Genomic DNA, 16,182 nt, shown 5'->3' with positions numbered 1-16,182 from the left:
TTTTAAATAACAAGGGGAGTACCTGCACCTGTTTTTAAATAGCAAGGGGAGTACCGGCACCTGTTTTTAAATAACAAGGGGAGTACCGGCACCTGTTTTGGAATAACAAGGGGAGTACCGGCACCTGTTTTTGAATAACAAGGGGAGTACTGGCACCTGTTTTGGAATAACAAGGGGAGTACCGGCACCTGTTTTTAAATAACAAGGGGAGTACCAGCACCTGTTTTTGAATAACAGTAGGAGTACCGGCACAAGAGCGTACCGGCACCTGTTTTTGAATAACAATGGGAGTACCAGCACCTGCTTTTCCATAACAAAGGGAGTACCGGCACAAGGGAGTACCGGCACCTGTTTTTAAATAACAAGGGGAGTACCTGCACCTGTTTTTAAATAACAAGGGTAGTACCGGCACCTGTTTTTGAATAACAGTGGGAGTACCGGCACCTGTTTTTAAATAACAAGGCGAGTACCGGCATCTGTTTTTAAATGACAAGGGGAGTTCCGGCACTTGTTTTTGAATAACAATGGGAGTACCAGCAGAAGGGAGTACCGGCACCTGTTTTTAAATAACAAGAGGAGTACTGGCACTTGTTTTTGAATAACAATGGGAATACCAGCACCTGTTTTTGAATAACAAAGGGAGTACCGGCACAAGGGAGTACCAGCACCAGTTTTTAAATAACAAGGGGAGTACCAGCACCTGTTTTTAAATAACAAGGGGAGTACCGGCACCTGTTTTGGAATAACAAGGGGAGTACCGGCACCTGTTTTTAAATAACAAGGGGAGTACCGGCACCTGTTTTGGAATAACAAGGGGAGTACCGGCACAAGGGAGTACCAGCACCAGTTTTTAAATAACAAGGGTAGTACTGGCACTTGTTTTTGAATAACAATGGGAGTACCAGCACCTGTTTTTGAATAACAAAGGGAGTACCGGCACAAGGGAGTACCAGCACCAGTTTTTAAATAACAAGGGGAGTACCAGCACCTGTTTTTCCATAACAAAGGGAGTACCAGCACAAGGGAGTACCGGCACCTGTTTTTCCTCATTACAAGCACTTAGATTTAGAGTGGTGATTAAACAGTGCTGCTGCTAACAACATGGAAACCTAAGGAATCGCATTGTCATCATGTGGGACAGCCAAAATGAGCATCTAATGCTAAAGGCTAACCACGTCTTAGCAGGGCCTCAGAGATCATCACAGTGTGCAGCATAACCCTTTCCAGTGACAGCATCTGACCACCTACCCACTAATCCTGAACAGTGTCACAGAGGACCTGGCAGAGCAGGGCACATGTACCCAGTTTATTAGGTACACCAGTGAACCCGACTCAATGCCCACAGCACACAGATACGGTCAACAGGTTCACTCACTACCTGCTGGGACTGGCAGACCTCTGTTGTTACAATCTCATAAACGAAGACACTCAGTGGAGTTTACTCCACGTTGCTTAATAACATCAATAATTTTCTTACTTATTCTTGGCGTTTTTAGAGGAGACTATTTTAATATTTATTTGGGAAATCCCACATGTATTTGGGAAAGAAAAGACACCTCGCCTCGTGTTCCAGATAAGCTGAAGCTCGCAGCGGAGATTTGAATTTCCTTGAATGCTATTGTCACCGTCTCTGTTTTCCCAGCTCACAAAGAAGGCCGAGGAAGCTTTTCAATTATCGCTGCCTAATGGTTTGTATCCTGTCATAAACCTCTGCAAATCCTCTGTAACCGAAAGGGTGACTAGGTAGGGTCGCTAAGGAGAAACAGAAGTATGATGTCGTCAGTGGCTGAGTTTACACTGCGGTATCCCTGCATGCACCCTATGATTGTTCTACAGCTTTAAACAGCAGTTCTGCACTTTTGTTAGCCTCCCATATCACATTTCTGAAGATCTGTCAGCTTTATAGTTTCGCTTTCACTATCAATCTATTCAATGTGCTCATTAACCAATTATTCATGACAATTTAGTGCTTTCATTCTAATTAATTTCCACAATGTTCTTTTAGACAGTCAAAATTATACTAATTTAATCACTGAATTAGTGCAAAAGTTCTAGCAAACTTCAAAATGAAACACTGAGTCTATCATATAAAAAAAACATAGCAAACATGAACATAGTGGAAAAAACTGTTCAATAAACTAATTATATTGGATTATCTTTTACTTAACAAGGCGCACTCATTTGAGAGTAAATAGTTATGTCTTAATTAGTAATTATGTCCTATAATCCAAAGTAAACAGCGGAAAGATATTAGGTAGAATGGCAGAGAATCACACTGGAGGAATGGCAGCCGCATCTAAATCAAGCGTGACATTTTCACGGCAAAAGACGTTTCCTCGATTCTACCTCCCAACATGTAGCTGTGTGATTCATCCACTCCAGATGTTCCTCAAACCATTTTCACAATTAGGCGATTAGGACACGGTGATCATGAAGCCATCTCAGGAGGACTCAGCAAAAACACCTGCACAGCATAATGAATTATCACCAAACTCGTCCAAGCAGTTATATTGAGACCAAATCACTTATAATGTAGGTCTTTTTGCAGCAGGAGGAGACAGAATGACACAAGAAGATAAAGACAGACAGATAAACCTGAGTGACTCACAAGGAACAAAATCCTAAAATGTTCACAGCATATCTGCAGAACTAGATCATATGTTTGCTTATGGGGATTCATCCTATTTCCAGTTTTTGTTCTATTCCTAGTCCCAGGGTTTATTTGCGCTTTATCATACCAATAGCTTTGCCCTAAATACACCCAAGATATAATTAAAGATATTTAAAGCATTTCTTCTCATTTTTCAGCTAATAAATACCAGTTTGCACTGTTTGGTATTTGTCACATATTTTTGGATAATCAATCAATTAATAGTGAAAGAAGTTTATGACTTTTTTTAAAAGATTGAGATACATGCAGTTTAAAGAAATTATAATAGTTTTGATAGGTTAAAGGTCAAGCAAAAGCAATGTAGTTTTGAACATTATTTTAGTTTTTCCACAATAAGTGAACATTACTTGAAAGCAATTAAAATATTGTTTTCGGCAGTGTTAAAAATGCTCATATTTTAATCTAAGCGTGAACTAAAAATGAGACCCATTTATTATTCTAAAATATAATTTAATGGACCTGATGTATGCATTACGGCAGCTAAAGCTGGTCTTTTATATTGAAATATTAATGTTTATCACACATAGACTTTTGAAGTCACAGCAGAAGACTAAAAAATGCTTCTTCCACATTCACAGCAGCTGTTAAACACACCGACCACAGGCCATGTTTAGCACAAGGAAAAAAACATTAGAGCAAACGGGCAAAACAGTTACAACTCACTAATTTAACATTAATAGTCCTGTTTTACCAGAAAGAGCTTACGCAAGACAGACGGTCTGCCAGCTGTTTAAATCCGAGCTCACCCGCAGCAGATGTGTGCTTCTTTCGGGCATTTCTGCTTTCCTTGCTCCTACCTCTGAAGTCATCCTTCCTCTAATTAATGCACTGTTGGAGGCCACGAATTTCTGCACGACAACAAGATGTGCGGTTAAACAAGACCACTGTCGAGGCGATGAATTTGCTCTGCAGAAAGTCGTCTTCCTGCAGAACCGGCATGGCAGGAAGCGTAAGAGCAGCGCTGCAGATGTTATTAAGGAAATCTACATGTTTAAAGTTGCTAATTTGCTAATTACCGTTGCAGTAAAAGAGTTTAGTCACAGAAGACTGTGGAAAGTGTTCCAAATAGCAAAAAAAAAAGGCAATGTGAAAATGCATGACGTAGGAATTATTCTGTTATTAACTGAGTGGAAGCATACTGAAGGGAATATTACAATATGACTTAGAAAATGTGCCACATATGTCATTTTAGGTCATCCACCATTATAAACAGAAGTATTCCGTGATTAATAGAAATTTAGATTTAATAACACATCCCATAATTGACATGTCAATCTTCCTAAAGGTCATGTCATGTTTTATGAAATAATGACAATATTTATTACTAATATTAAAATCCATAGCTGCTATACTGTATGTATTATGACAGTTATGTTCAACAGCATTTCTCAGTGATGAGCATATCAGGATAAAACTGCTAGATGTACAGAATGAGAAATCAAGTACGGTTTTAGGTCATTCTGACAGTAACACGAAGAATTAAGGATCTACACGAATATCCATAAGTACTGAAGAACCGTGATGTTTTACCGGACACGGGTGACAATTCTGTCCACTCAAAACCCCTGTTTTTATTGACTAGTATAGTGCCACCATGTGGCCATTCAATATTTGTTTAGGCCATTTATAATGTCCCAGAGTACTGCAGAACGTGACGTATAATGAATAGATAACATATTACATGTAATATATGTGATAAGCAAAAAAGAAAAAAGAATGATAAATTATTAGAGGCGCAGGTCAAAAATAAAGAGTTATGTTGCCGAAGTCATCCAGCCGTCAGCCTCCCTAGCAACTTGCACATTCAGCCAAACATTACAAAGTAAATAATTAGAGGAAACCAGCACACCATGATCCACACCATGAGCTGTCCTGCGAAAATGGTCAGCAAATAAGAGTGTGAAGAGATGCTTTGATGAGATGTTCTGCGCGGGGGCGTTGATCACTTCATGCAGCGCAAACATCACTACGATGCCCGCGTTTTTACGTCTGGGCATTAATTCGCTTTGGCAGAGCAATTAAATGAAGGAGGCAGTTCCCATTTCCTACGTGGTTTCTCTATTAATCATCATTTACTTTGGTCGTTTATAAATAAAACTGTAAAGAGAGATAAATAAGTTAAACGAATGCAATTACTTAAAACTGAAGTCGTAAATAAATTCTAATAGTCTTGTTTGTGTTGAGCTCGTAGTATTTTACTAAGTCCGAATAATTCAAGTCACTTTCTTTTTTCACTTTTTTATTAATATTTACAAAGTGGCTTCTACTATTTGCATTCTCGGAAAAATGAAAGAAATCTTGTCACTTTAAATCAAGTTGTAACACTCTAATTCATTACTAAAGCCAGAATTTATTATGTAGAACTATGTGTTTGTAGTTTACAAAGTACCGGTTAAACAATGATTTATCAACCTTTTTACAAATATAAATGCTTATTCTAGCATTAAGGAAAGGCATTTTTCAGCATCTGGCAAAGGCAATTTTCAGAATATTGCCCCGCTAATGAACAACTTTGTGCTGTAAGCACTTGGCTTGACAGTCTTCTGACAAAATACTAATGAACAGAGGGTTCTTCATTGTTTCTTAACACATTAATTATTCGCTCATTTATGCATAGTGTAAAGCATAAAACTTGAAATCACTTTATTATTCAAAAGCCAGTGTGTCTAATTAAGAACTTAATTTATTTACGTGATCAATCAGCTTATTCTCTACTGCCCAAATCCATGGTCTATGGTAAATTCTGTAAAATTCTTGCAAAAATTGTTTACTGCGAAGTTAAAAAAAAATGGCAAGAACATAAGGAATTTGCGTGAAACACGTTACACTGACGCATTAGAAGAGGTAAGTGTTCGTTCAGTTACAAAAACTTGGTCATTTGCTACCACCTAGTGGACATCAAAAAAATTACTCAAAAGTGTTATCCACAGATTTGTTCCCGCAGTAAAATAAAGCATCAACCACTGAGACACATTCCTCTTATATTGATTTATGAGAAAGAAAAAGACCAGCGCTTAGCCATAATTGAAACTGTATTTAAAAGTGGGAGACAACACATTTAAGTATTATTCCTTATCAACAATTCCAGAAAATCTTGAGAATAGACTAGCATTTAAAAATCTCATGGTAAGTTCAAAAGAAAAAAATGTGGAAGATGTTTATCTAGACCATATCTAATATCTAATTGCATTTTAACCATTTTGTTTTACACTGCAATACTGCTGGTCTTTATACCTTCAACGGAACATCACTTAATTAAACAACTAAGCCTGATAATAAAATAAAACAAGAGCTACAATCAAAACATATCTGAGGCACATTGAAATCATGACCAAATAAAATATGTGGCAAACTGGCCAAATGATTGTTCTCTCTACTATATTAAGTAAAATAATCCAAAAAAATAATGCTAAAGAGTGGCTGTATGTGTAAATGATGTATGTGTGTAAATGATGTGTATGTGTGTGAATGATGTGTATGTGTGTAAATGATGTATGTGTGTAAATGATGTGTATGTGTGTAAATGATGTGTATGTGTGTAAATGATGTGTATGTGTGTAAATGATGTATGTGTGTAAATGATGTATGTGTGTAAATGATGTATGTGTGTAAATGATGTATGTGTGTGTGCCCTGTGGTGGGTTGGCACCCAGTCCTGGGTTATTTGCTGCCTTGTTCCGGTAGCTTCTGGGATAGGCTGCAGATCCCTGGGACACTGCATAGGATAAGCAGACATAGAAAATGAATGGATGGATGGATAATGCTGAAGACTAAAGACTAAATGGTAAAAAAGTCAGTTTCATTCAAACTACAGTAGACCAATGCAAAATACATGACCACAATGTAAAATGACTGGCACCCCATCAGTCATGCTGTCTGGAACGGGCGCGCTTCTTTGACTCGGGTTGGGCAGTAGGCTGTATCAGAGCACTTCTCAAATGTTACAAAGATGTTTTAAATCTCAGGGTACTTTGATAGTGAACTGTTTCATTTGGATGTGCAACAAATATCCAAAAATCCCCATTTCGACAAGGATTGTGTTACCACGACCCTCACAAAACTGACATCTGCATGCATATTCCTAAAGTTTGTAAGAACCACATTAAATATACAAAGCCTTAGACTTCTGCACTGCTTTTTTATGCAGAATCATCATTGAGTCTGATCCTTAAAACTAGTTTAATTCAAATATAACTAAACGAAAGTACAGCCAAAAAAGTATCCTTCCACAGTTGAACTATTGTGTAACGTAATTGCCACACCCACCACACGACGAACCACCTCAGGGATGAGAACACGAGTGCGGGCGTTTGGGGGGGTGATACCTCAGCACCACACTAGTTTGAATGGAGTGGAACAGTGTGAAATATTCCCTGGAAGCTGGAGGACCTGCTTGTAGGGCCGGATGTAGGTTAACGTCATACCCAGGATGAAGCAATTGCAGGTTAAGGGCCTTGCTCAAGAGGCCAACAGAGTCAGATCACTCCTGGCATTCATGGGATTTGAACCAGTAACCTTCCGGTTGCCATGTGTATTCAGTTTTACTCTTCTTTCCATCTCATGTATGTCTACAGGCTTTAAGAATTAACACTCATTCTCAGGAAATAAAACTCCAGCACTATTGCCAGTTATCCTTATAGATCTTTCTCATTATGTAGTGGAATCTGCACCTTTGGAGGAATCATTCCCTATCATTCTTAATGTGTTCACATTATAAAGGTCAATGATTGAGGTTAATGATCAACAGTCAATAATTAAGAAATAAATATTGTAATAAACTTGCTATCCAAAGATGCAGTCTTAAATGTATATGAAGAAATAACACTAAATACACAAAAAAACAAGCAAGCAAGCAATCACATAAGCCAAAACGCCAGTGTTAAACTGAAATGTGACACATTCAAAAATATGCTGATAACACTGAATACAAAAACTGCTTATTTTGTCCATTCTGCATAACTTCAAAATAGGCCAAGTGTTTTATGCAAGTTCTTTGTGCCAAATACATATACCGAGACTTGTGTTCACCTGTGTAGAACAAACGACCTATTTCTCATTGTACAGGCGCTTGGATATGCGGTAATTCAAACAACGTGAACAGACCTGCTGATCAATCTAAAATACGAAAAACAACAGCTCATCTGACTCGGCCTGCAGCCTAATTACAACCGTGGCCAAAAGTTTTGAGAATGACTCAAATATTAATTTTCACAAAGTCTGCTGCCTCTGTTTTTATGATGGCGACTTGCATATACTCTAGAATGTTATGAAGAGTGATCAGATGAATTGCAATAAATTGTAAAGTCCCTCTTTGCCATGAGAATGAACTTAATCCCAAAAAACCCATTTCCACTGCATTTCAGCCCTGCCACAAAAGGACCTGCTGACATCATTTCAGTGATTCTCTCGTTAACACAGGTGAGAGTGAAATATTAACTTTTTGCATAAACTTAATGTAATTGTCAATAAAAGTCTTTGACACTTATGAAATTATACTTCAGTATATCATCGTTAACATCTGGCAAAAGATCAACAAAGACTGAAGCAGTAAACTGTAAAAACCAATAATAATGATAATAATAATAATAATAATAATTAACTTGTGTCATTCTCAAAACTTTTGAGTATGGCTGTAACTAACTGCAATTCCCAAACTAACTTTAATAAAGAAAAGAACAAAATACTCATGTATTAAAACTTCACATTGTTACCATGTTATGTTTACAGATTAGAAATCGTATTTTGGTAGTAGGCTCAGTTTTGTTAATTATCCTATAGCGTGTTTTAATACCTTTTGGTAGTTTCACACCTTGAGTTTAAGTTTTAATCTCTTTTATCTATGCCCTATTTGGGAAAAACTTGAAGATATTCATTGTACTTTTATGCATTAAACGGAGAATAAATTGTCTTTAAATGTAAAAAAATTTGGCTTTATACTTTCGTAGTAACGCTTCGTATCTGTTATACGTATAGGAATTACTACAAACCAAAAATGATGTAATCCTCATAATCTCCTTAAAACATCAGCCAGGAAAAATAGTTTTAAATGGTTAATATCCCAGATAGCACACATATGTTGAAATGACATTGATTTCATACCAGACAAAAAGGTTGGATCTACATTGAGATTCAATGTTTCATTTTATATCAACATTGAATCAAGGTTTTGCCACCATCAGTTTTTCAATATTGAAAATCTGACCAAAAATCAATTCAGTTTCAACGTCAATAATTTAACACTGACCATAATTCAACGCATTTAACCATAACTCAACGTTGAAACAATGACATGTTGCTATATGGGATGTAACCTGTCACGCTGAATATGTTGCCTGATTTTTTATATTCCTCCAACGTAATATCAAGTCAAAGTCGATACATGGTGTTAGCGAGATTCAACTAAAGTTTACTCATATGTACGAAAAGAAGAACAGAATGACAATTTAAGAAACTTACCTTGTACGTCCATTCACTTCCCATCGGTTTATTTTTTGATTCCGCGTTTCCAGCTGACGACGGCGGTGATGTATTATGTCCCTGGCGGCGTGCCGTAGGCAGTCCTTGGTTCCTGCCGATGAGGCCCGGAAGGCCTGCGAAGCTCCCAGTTTTTTCTAAAGACGCGCTCCGTTTTGCATCGTTCGCGGCTATCATGGCTTATCAGCTGTACAGAAACACCACGCTGGGAAACAGTCTACAGGAGAGTCTCGATGAACTTATTCAGGTAAGAGATTGTGGAGCTGATCGCTCATCGGGTTTGTTAATCTCATTTAACAGTATCAGGAAAATATACAGCCGCCTAGAAGTGCGCCCAGAATTCCTGTTTGTTGTTGTCCAAGTGGTTAACATCGAAATGTCATGGCCGATTACAGTGGCTTTTCATGCTAATCAGTAACATTTGGGCGCCGATGTTTGAACTTGTAAACATGTAGTTGCACCGGAGCCAGCTGATTAAATGGCGTCATATTAAAGCGGCTCGTACTCCCTCCTCCGCAAGCCGGCTACGTGGGGTTTAGATGGGAGTGCGGTTTAAATGGTTTTGAGCAGGCTCAGGATACTCTACATATAACCGCAACCTGTACTATGATGATTCAATGAATGTTTGCGGGTTTGAAGGTAACTATATATTCTTATACTCCACAAACTTTAGTAATCTGGTATCATATTTTAACAGCAGTCTTGTTTATATTAAATGACACGCTCCCTGTTTTATGTGCTGATGTTTATTTCCAGTTACTTAGTCGTATTAAACAGGATCCGTTTCGTTAAGGGGAGGTAGGCCTTAGTGAAAAGTTCTGTGATTATTTAAGGTTCATTGTAGTTTTCATCCTTAAAACCACGCCCCTGTGCATGTTTAGCAACTAAAATGTCCCGCTCTCTGCCCGCAGAGCCAGCAGATCACCCCGCAACTGGCGCTTCAGGTCCTCCTGCAGTTTGACAAAGCCATTAACACGGCTCTGGCCAATCGCGTGCGCAACAGGGTCAACTTCCGGGTGAGTAGGCGCGCGGTCGCGCCTAGATACCACGTGTCCACACTGTATTTTGTGTCCTCTTCCAGGGTTACTTGTCTGGTATCTTTTAAAGGCTTTCTATTAGCGATGATCTACCCTTAGCCCACAAGAGGGCAGTGGTGCTTTGTAAAATCGCCTCTTGATCTTGTCTTGGGGTTGGGGGACACTTTGCATAGATTTGGTGTTGTATATTAAGTTGCATTTAGAATCTTTTGACTGTTCTCTGCTTTTCAGGGCTCTCTGAACACCTACCGATTCTGTGACAATGTGTGGACGTTTGTACTGAACGATGTGGAGTTCAGAGAAGTGACTGACTTGGTGAAGGTGGACAAAGTTAAGATTGTTGCCTGTGATGGGAAAAGTAAGTTAACTGTCTTTCTTTTCTGATAAGTAGAAAAAATGTAAAGCTAATCAGTTAACTTCAAACAGCAAGTTCTTGATTTGTAACATAGTTCAGGATAATGAAACCTCATGGGTTGATCTGTCTGGAAGGGTCAAAACTCTTTAAAAGTCATCATGAAAAGTTTCACCTGGCTTGGAAGGAAGTTATTAACCTCGATGAACATCTGATGAACAAATGATTTTTCTGATCTCTTTCAGATACCGGCTCCAATGCTGCTGAATGAATGGTGGAGCAGATGTGTGCCTCTATCCAATGAAGAAAAAAGCCAACAGATTGGACTGTATATATTTATAATTTATTACTGTGATTTCTGTATATATGCCACCGACGAAGGGATGAGGGAGGCCCCCAGACCTGGCAGGACATTTTAAATGAGTTTCATAGCCAGCTACTTTCAGTTAGTTATTGTTTGATTTCTTTAATGCATTTTTATTTATACATCTGTGGTGTTTTTTTATGATAAAACTAAATGAATAAATAAATTTACCTATGTGAAGTGTGCTGTTTTGGGTAAGTAATGGCTGTAAAATTGTTCTGAGAGAGACGTGTTCGTATGCAAAGCGAAGGGATGCATTAATGTTTCAAATTTTAGTTTTATTCACCTCTTAAATTTTTATTAAGGAAACGTTTCTCATATCTTTCCATGATGCTGGGGAAATATGTCGGGTCATAAGATGGCTGAGAATGATTTGTTTAAAGTCTCTGCTCTAGCTATGGTTTTATAATTAATACAAGAAAACGTTTACTAGCAAAAGACAATGATTCAAGTGTTAAATGTAAGAAAAAATAGAAAAACGTAACCTTTTATTTCTGGAATAATTTCACTTCATTTCACTTTCATCTGGATGAAAACATTTATATAATCGCATCTCTACTTAGCTAAGCATTAGTGAACAGTAGTTTGATGTTACACTTTTTAATGTCACATGTTTTTACTTAGTTTACTGCAGGCTGAGATTTCTCTAGATTTTCACCTGTGTGGGTTAGTAAGGACTTTCCCAATTTTGTCCATTTTCCCAGCTATGGGCACTGAACACTGCCACTGCTTAAATTAGTTAGTTTTGGTTTGGTGCTAATCTGACTGAAAACAATGCATTTCCGTGACTAAGCTGGCGGTTATACCTCAGTTATCTCTATACATATTATGTAAATGTTTTTTTTTTTTTAATGGGAATGCTCGTGTTATTTTGCCTTTTCATAATATCCTTTTTTCTATACAGTATTTTTGAGCTGGTTCTACAGTCTTCCCCCTCCCTCTATGTTCCTATGGCCAATGTCTAGAATCACTTGGCAATTATCTTCATCATCTTTAATAATTAAAGGTGAAATGCACCAGGAGTTTTTACATATTCAAGCACAGTACTGCTATGAAAGAAACTTCCCATCCACCCCAGGAAGGAAGGCGATTACTGTTTATATGGAGTTGAGCCGTGAGTTTGAAGGCACGTACCGATGTACCCCCGCTCAAGACGGCTGTCACATCCCCACTCCTGTCCCCTGCCCTCCAGCACACATGACGTGTCACACCGTCCTCAGCGTCTGCCAGCTGGGGGCGTCTGCATGGCAGGCTGTCGCATCTGAGCACAGAGCGTCGCTCTTTGTGTTCACCGCAGGTCAATGAGCAGCGGGGGGTTGGAAGTGAGTCGCTGAGAGTCGCCTCTCAATGCGAGAATTTTACAGCAGTCTGTCGTTTATTGCGTCATTTAGTTCTTGACGGGAAGCCGTAACTAAAAAAAAAAAAAAGTGTGTTTCGCTAGATATTAATCCAGGGAGAACTGTCAGATTGGCTGGGAGTCCAAGAGGGGGCTTCGGGTTTGGTGTTCCAGGACTCGGGACGAACCCGGGTGCGAGCGGAGACTCGGATCGGTAGTGGGAGCATAGCTGTGGCTCTTACGTTTCTGCTGTGAGCCCCCGTCGGCCTGATGGGCCCGAGTCCTTCCCGCACATTCCTGCCACCAGCTCGGCCGTGAAATTGTGACCCAAATCATTTGGAACTGAATCTCACATGAGGCCTGGTGGAGTGGAGGAGGGAGAAGGAGGGGCACATCCAGACAGGGCCCAGTTTTAACTGCTGGAGCACAGCACAGAGAGGGCTGCTCACAGCGGAGTAGCTGTCAGCCAGTCTTGGATATGGTGTCATTTTCAGACTATTTTACCATCAGTATGGCTACAATGTTCTACAGAGATTCAGTCTACGGTTACCACCTTATCCATGTCAGGGAGGACACTTTGAGCTAGGACAGGATTTGTAAACTACCATTTCAATTAAAAGGACCTGGATTTTACTTAAGCACTGAGTTCTTGCTGTGTGCTGATTGGTTAGTCGCCTATAATCATGCATGTGTCACTAATGTTAATGTGAAACAGCTGGATGAGTCTTTCAATCATAGAAACAAACCAGTAAAAGTGCAAGAAGATCTGAATTACTCAGCCGAGCACGGGAGCCTTTCAGTTAAAATAGTCTGTAAAACCTGAAGTAACTCATAGTGTCCTTTCTGACATGGATTAAGGTGGTCATCCTAGTTAGGTGGCAATGTTAAATGTAGTTGAAATTTGTTGTGACAAAAAAGGCAACTATCTAATTGTTTTGCTCAGACTATAATCTGTATTATAAGAAGTACATTGGTCATGAATCATCTAGTGTCAGTCCAAATGTTTCCTAATTAATGCTATAAACAGCTGCTGAATTGCCAAGATTCTTCATATGGTCTAATCATTTGACATAAAATGAGTGAGTTGATGATCCAGGACGCAGATGCTGTGCAGGTTGGGCTGTGTGGGTCTAGAACCCATCACTGACCGTGGGATCCCCAGCAGGGCAGAGCTAAGCTATTCACCACGGGGCCCGTAAGATTCCGGCTCCTTCTATAACTTCTTCATGGCAGGAGCTGTGCAAACTGCAGCCCCCATGTAACACGTCGGCCTCCCGGATCCAGCACCAGCTGCATGGAGTGACTCTACTTACCCCGTTGCTGCCGCCTCCTGCCGTCTCGCTGTCTGGTAAACAGGGGGATTGCCTTCAGCACAAAGATAACTAGCACTGTTCCTCCAGGGATATTAAGACAAACCGTCTCACAATTGGATGGGACTTCTCTTCTATAAAATATAACCCCTTTTTAAAGAAAGCATCCATCATCTTCCATAACCGTTTTTCGAGGCCCAGCCCAAACACAGTCCAGAGACCGCAATTCCCCTACCTACATACACTTTGGGCCACAGAAGCAAACCACCAATCTAGAAACGTCCCACACGCACCCCATGCAGACAGGCAGTGGGTAAATCTCAATACCAAGAATGCAAATGCCGTACTTGCTAACTTGCCTTCCAGGAATGAACTTGGGGCACAATGAATCATGGTATCGCTCTCGTTCGGCGAGGATGCAAATGATGTATCCTTGATATTTGGGGTGGAGCAAGATCAACATCTAAGGATTTTTACCTTCCTCTTTACTTCTTAGTATTGGAACTGCTCTTCGGCAACGGAAGATGACGTAAAACGGATACATGGAGGCAGCCATGTTTGTTCCGAGATGTGGTAGCTCGAACGGGAGATTGTCGGACGTGATGTCACTCAACTCGGAATTTCCGAGTTCCGAGAGAAAAACGAACGCACCATGAAGCTTGGGTTAGGAGTGCAGTGTCACGCCAGTGGTCTGCTGGCCCTGGAGCAATCGAGAGTTAAGAGTCTTGCTCAAGGGTCCAATGGTGACATCAGTCTGCTGGCCCTGGAATTTGAACCGGTGACCTTCCGATCACAGCCACAGTCTCCCCCAAAGGGCCATCATGCCTACAGAAAAATTAAGCTGTCATTTAGTGATGTCCAGAAGGAAGCTTTCTCCAGGTAGCATTAGAACAACACAGTAATATAGATAACATACAGGCCCCAATTCTTTAGATAAATACATTATTATTTCAGTGCCGCCAATCATGTAGCACATCACTCTCTTCCCAGGTCCGTAAAGCATAAATCAGCAGCTTACCAAGGGTTAGGGCAGCTCCTGTCTTGTGGTGGTGATTTTGCAACAATTATTAATGATGCTGATCGGAGTGGCCCTTGGTTCTGCACAGCACAGTGGTTGGGTCAGTATAGACCAATCCAGCATTCTGTGTTCCAAAGCATCCTGTTACAGTGCGAGAAAATGCAAACTAGTCAACCACATGGAAATGACCGAGAGGGCTTACATGGACAAAGAACACTAACTGTGCTCATATTGATTTCTTTATCTAAACAGTTTCTCCACTGATGCTTTGAAATGCCCACATATATCAGGAATGCGGTTGATATGTTTCCGAAGTGCTCTCACCCCCCCCCAGAAGAAAACTCACTGAAACATTAGAAAACCTGCAAACTCTCCCTCTCTCTCTCCACACACACACACACACACACACACACACACACATTTGCACTCATATCTTTGTATAGACCGTCTGATCATTTCTATGGGAAAACCCCAAATGCCAACAATGACGACCTAAAGCCCACCCAGCCCTAACCTTAACCATAAGTAATTAAACAAAATACAAGACTTTTGGCATTTTTGTTTTTTTATTACAGTCACAGATTTTTATAAAAGAAATGGTCCCCACAAGGTCAAAATAACAGTTTTTTTAATCACATTGTAGGAATACTTAATTCCCCACAATGTAATGAATACATTGACCACCCAGACACACACAGAGCTCTGGTCAGGAATCGCGGCCACCAGTCCAAGAGGTGTGAGGCCACTGTGCTGCCCACATGCTGTACAGATGACCTGGATTAAAACCACAGGACCACACTTCAGCATGCCATTGTATTTAGGACACCAAACTATTTAGGACACTAAAAGTACAGTCTTATCAACTGACTTGTCCTCATTACGGATGACAGCAAGGCACTCCTATAACACCGTGCCCTCCAGATTCTGAGAAAACTGTGTAACCCAATATGAGAGCGACAGGCCCGTGCCGGGAAATCGTTAGACATCATTACAGAGTCCGACGTGCCGTGAAGGCACCAAGCGCCATCCTCTGGCTCAGCACAAACGTGCAGCTATGCAGCCAGGAGTGTTAGACGAGCTCCTTCGCCATTTTCACGCCCACCAACCCCCCGTAGAGGGAAGCCCACCTCCCGGCTTTAACTGACGCTGAAACGGGCGAACTGAATCGGAGGAGACTGGATGCGGCCGGCCCCTGACGTCAGGATGCCGGGGGAGGAGTGACTTTGTGCTGCTGGTGCAGCGGGGAATGACACGGGGGTTAGCGGAGCGGTGCGGAGCCGGCGCGGGTAGGGCGATTTCCCAGCCGCCTTTATTATAAGGGCTTATTATAAGGGAAGCCGAAGAAATGCAAACGATGGGGAGTAAGGACTGAGCGGACGGTGGTAAGGCGGCTTTTCCTTTTTTAGCGATGCATTATGTCGTTGATGTGAGATCTTTGACGGAGGCAGCAGTTTCATCGCTGCAGACGGAGCAGGTGGAGGGTCGCTACGTGCCCGTGTTAAGTCGCGTCTTGCGGGGATAAAGTGCCGAAAGAGCCGGACAGGGGTGTGTGGGGCCGTTAATGCAGATGTGCTGTTTTTAAATGTCAAGACAGCATTAGCTGACTAACTGGAAAAATAT

General features: G+C 40.6%; 2 protein-coding genes across 3 annotated transcripts in view; both read left to right on the top strand.

Moving 5' to 3' along the window:
- Nucleotides 1–9,212: 9,212 nt before the first annotated feature.
- Nucleotides 9,213–11,078, top strand: gtf2a2 (general transcription factor IIA, 2). The gene is made up of 4 exons (XM_023816518.2): nucleotides 9,213–9,392; nucleotides 10,057–10,161; nucleotides 10,414–10,540; nucleotides 10,780–11,078. Exons 1-4 carry the CDS (start codon nucleotides 9,246–9,248, stop codon nucleotides 10,803–10,805), a joined length of 405 nt encoding a protein of 134 aa, XP_023672286.1. The 5' UTR covers nucleotides 9,213–9,245; the 3' UTR covers nucleotides 10,806–11,078.
- Nucleotides 11,079–15,588: 4,510 nt separating this feature from the next.
- The window catches only part of LOC111847005 (OTU domain-containing protein 7A-like), a 49,615-nt gene continuing 49,021 nt past the window's right edge, over nucleotides 15,589–16,182 (top strand). For both annotated transcript variants that reach the window (XM_023817821.2, XM_023817812.2), the window contains exon 1: nucleotides 15,589–15,944. The gene's annotated coding sequence lies outside the window, so the exon portion shown is untranslated. The remainder of the gene's footprint in view (nucleotides 15,945–16,182) is intronic.

Source organism: Paramormyrops kingsleyae, chromosome 11 (assembly GCF_048594095.1).
Source record: "Paramormyrops kingsleyae isolate MSU_618 chromosome 11, PKINGS_0.4, whole genome shotgun sequence".
NCBI lineage: Eukaryota > Metazoa > Chordata > Actinopteri > Osteoglossiformes > Mormyridae > Paramormyrops > Paramormyrops kingsleyae.
Note: the sequence above shows the minus strand (reverse complement) of the source record. Positions and strands in the feature narration are given on the sequence as shown.

What these genes read in the sequence shown, in the direction of transcription:
- gtf2a2 (XM_023816518.2), top strand. Translation starts at nt 9,246, where the DNA reads ATGAGGCCCGGAAGGCCTGCGAAGCTCCCAGTTTTTTCTAAAGACGCG. An exon ending in GTCTCGATGAACTTATTCAG is followed by an intron (nt 9,393 to 10,056) that starts GTAAGAGATTGT and finishes CTCTGCCCGCAG; the next exon opens with AGCCAGCAGATCACCCCGCA. An exon ending in GCAACAGGGTCAACTTCCGG is followed by an intron (nt 10,162 to 10,413) that starts GTGAGTAGGCGC and finishes TCTGCTTTTCAG; the next exon opens with GGCTCTCTGAACACCTACCG.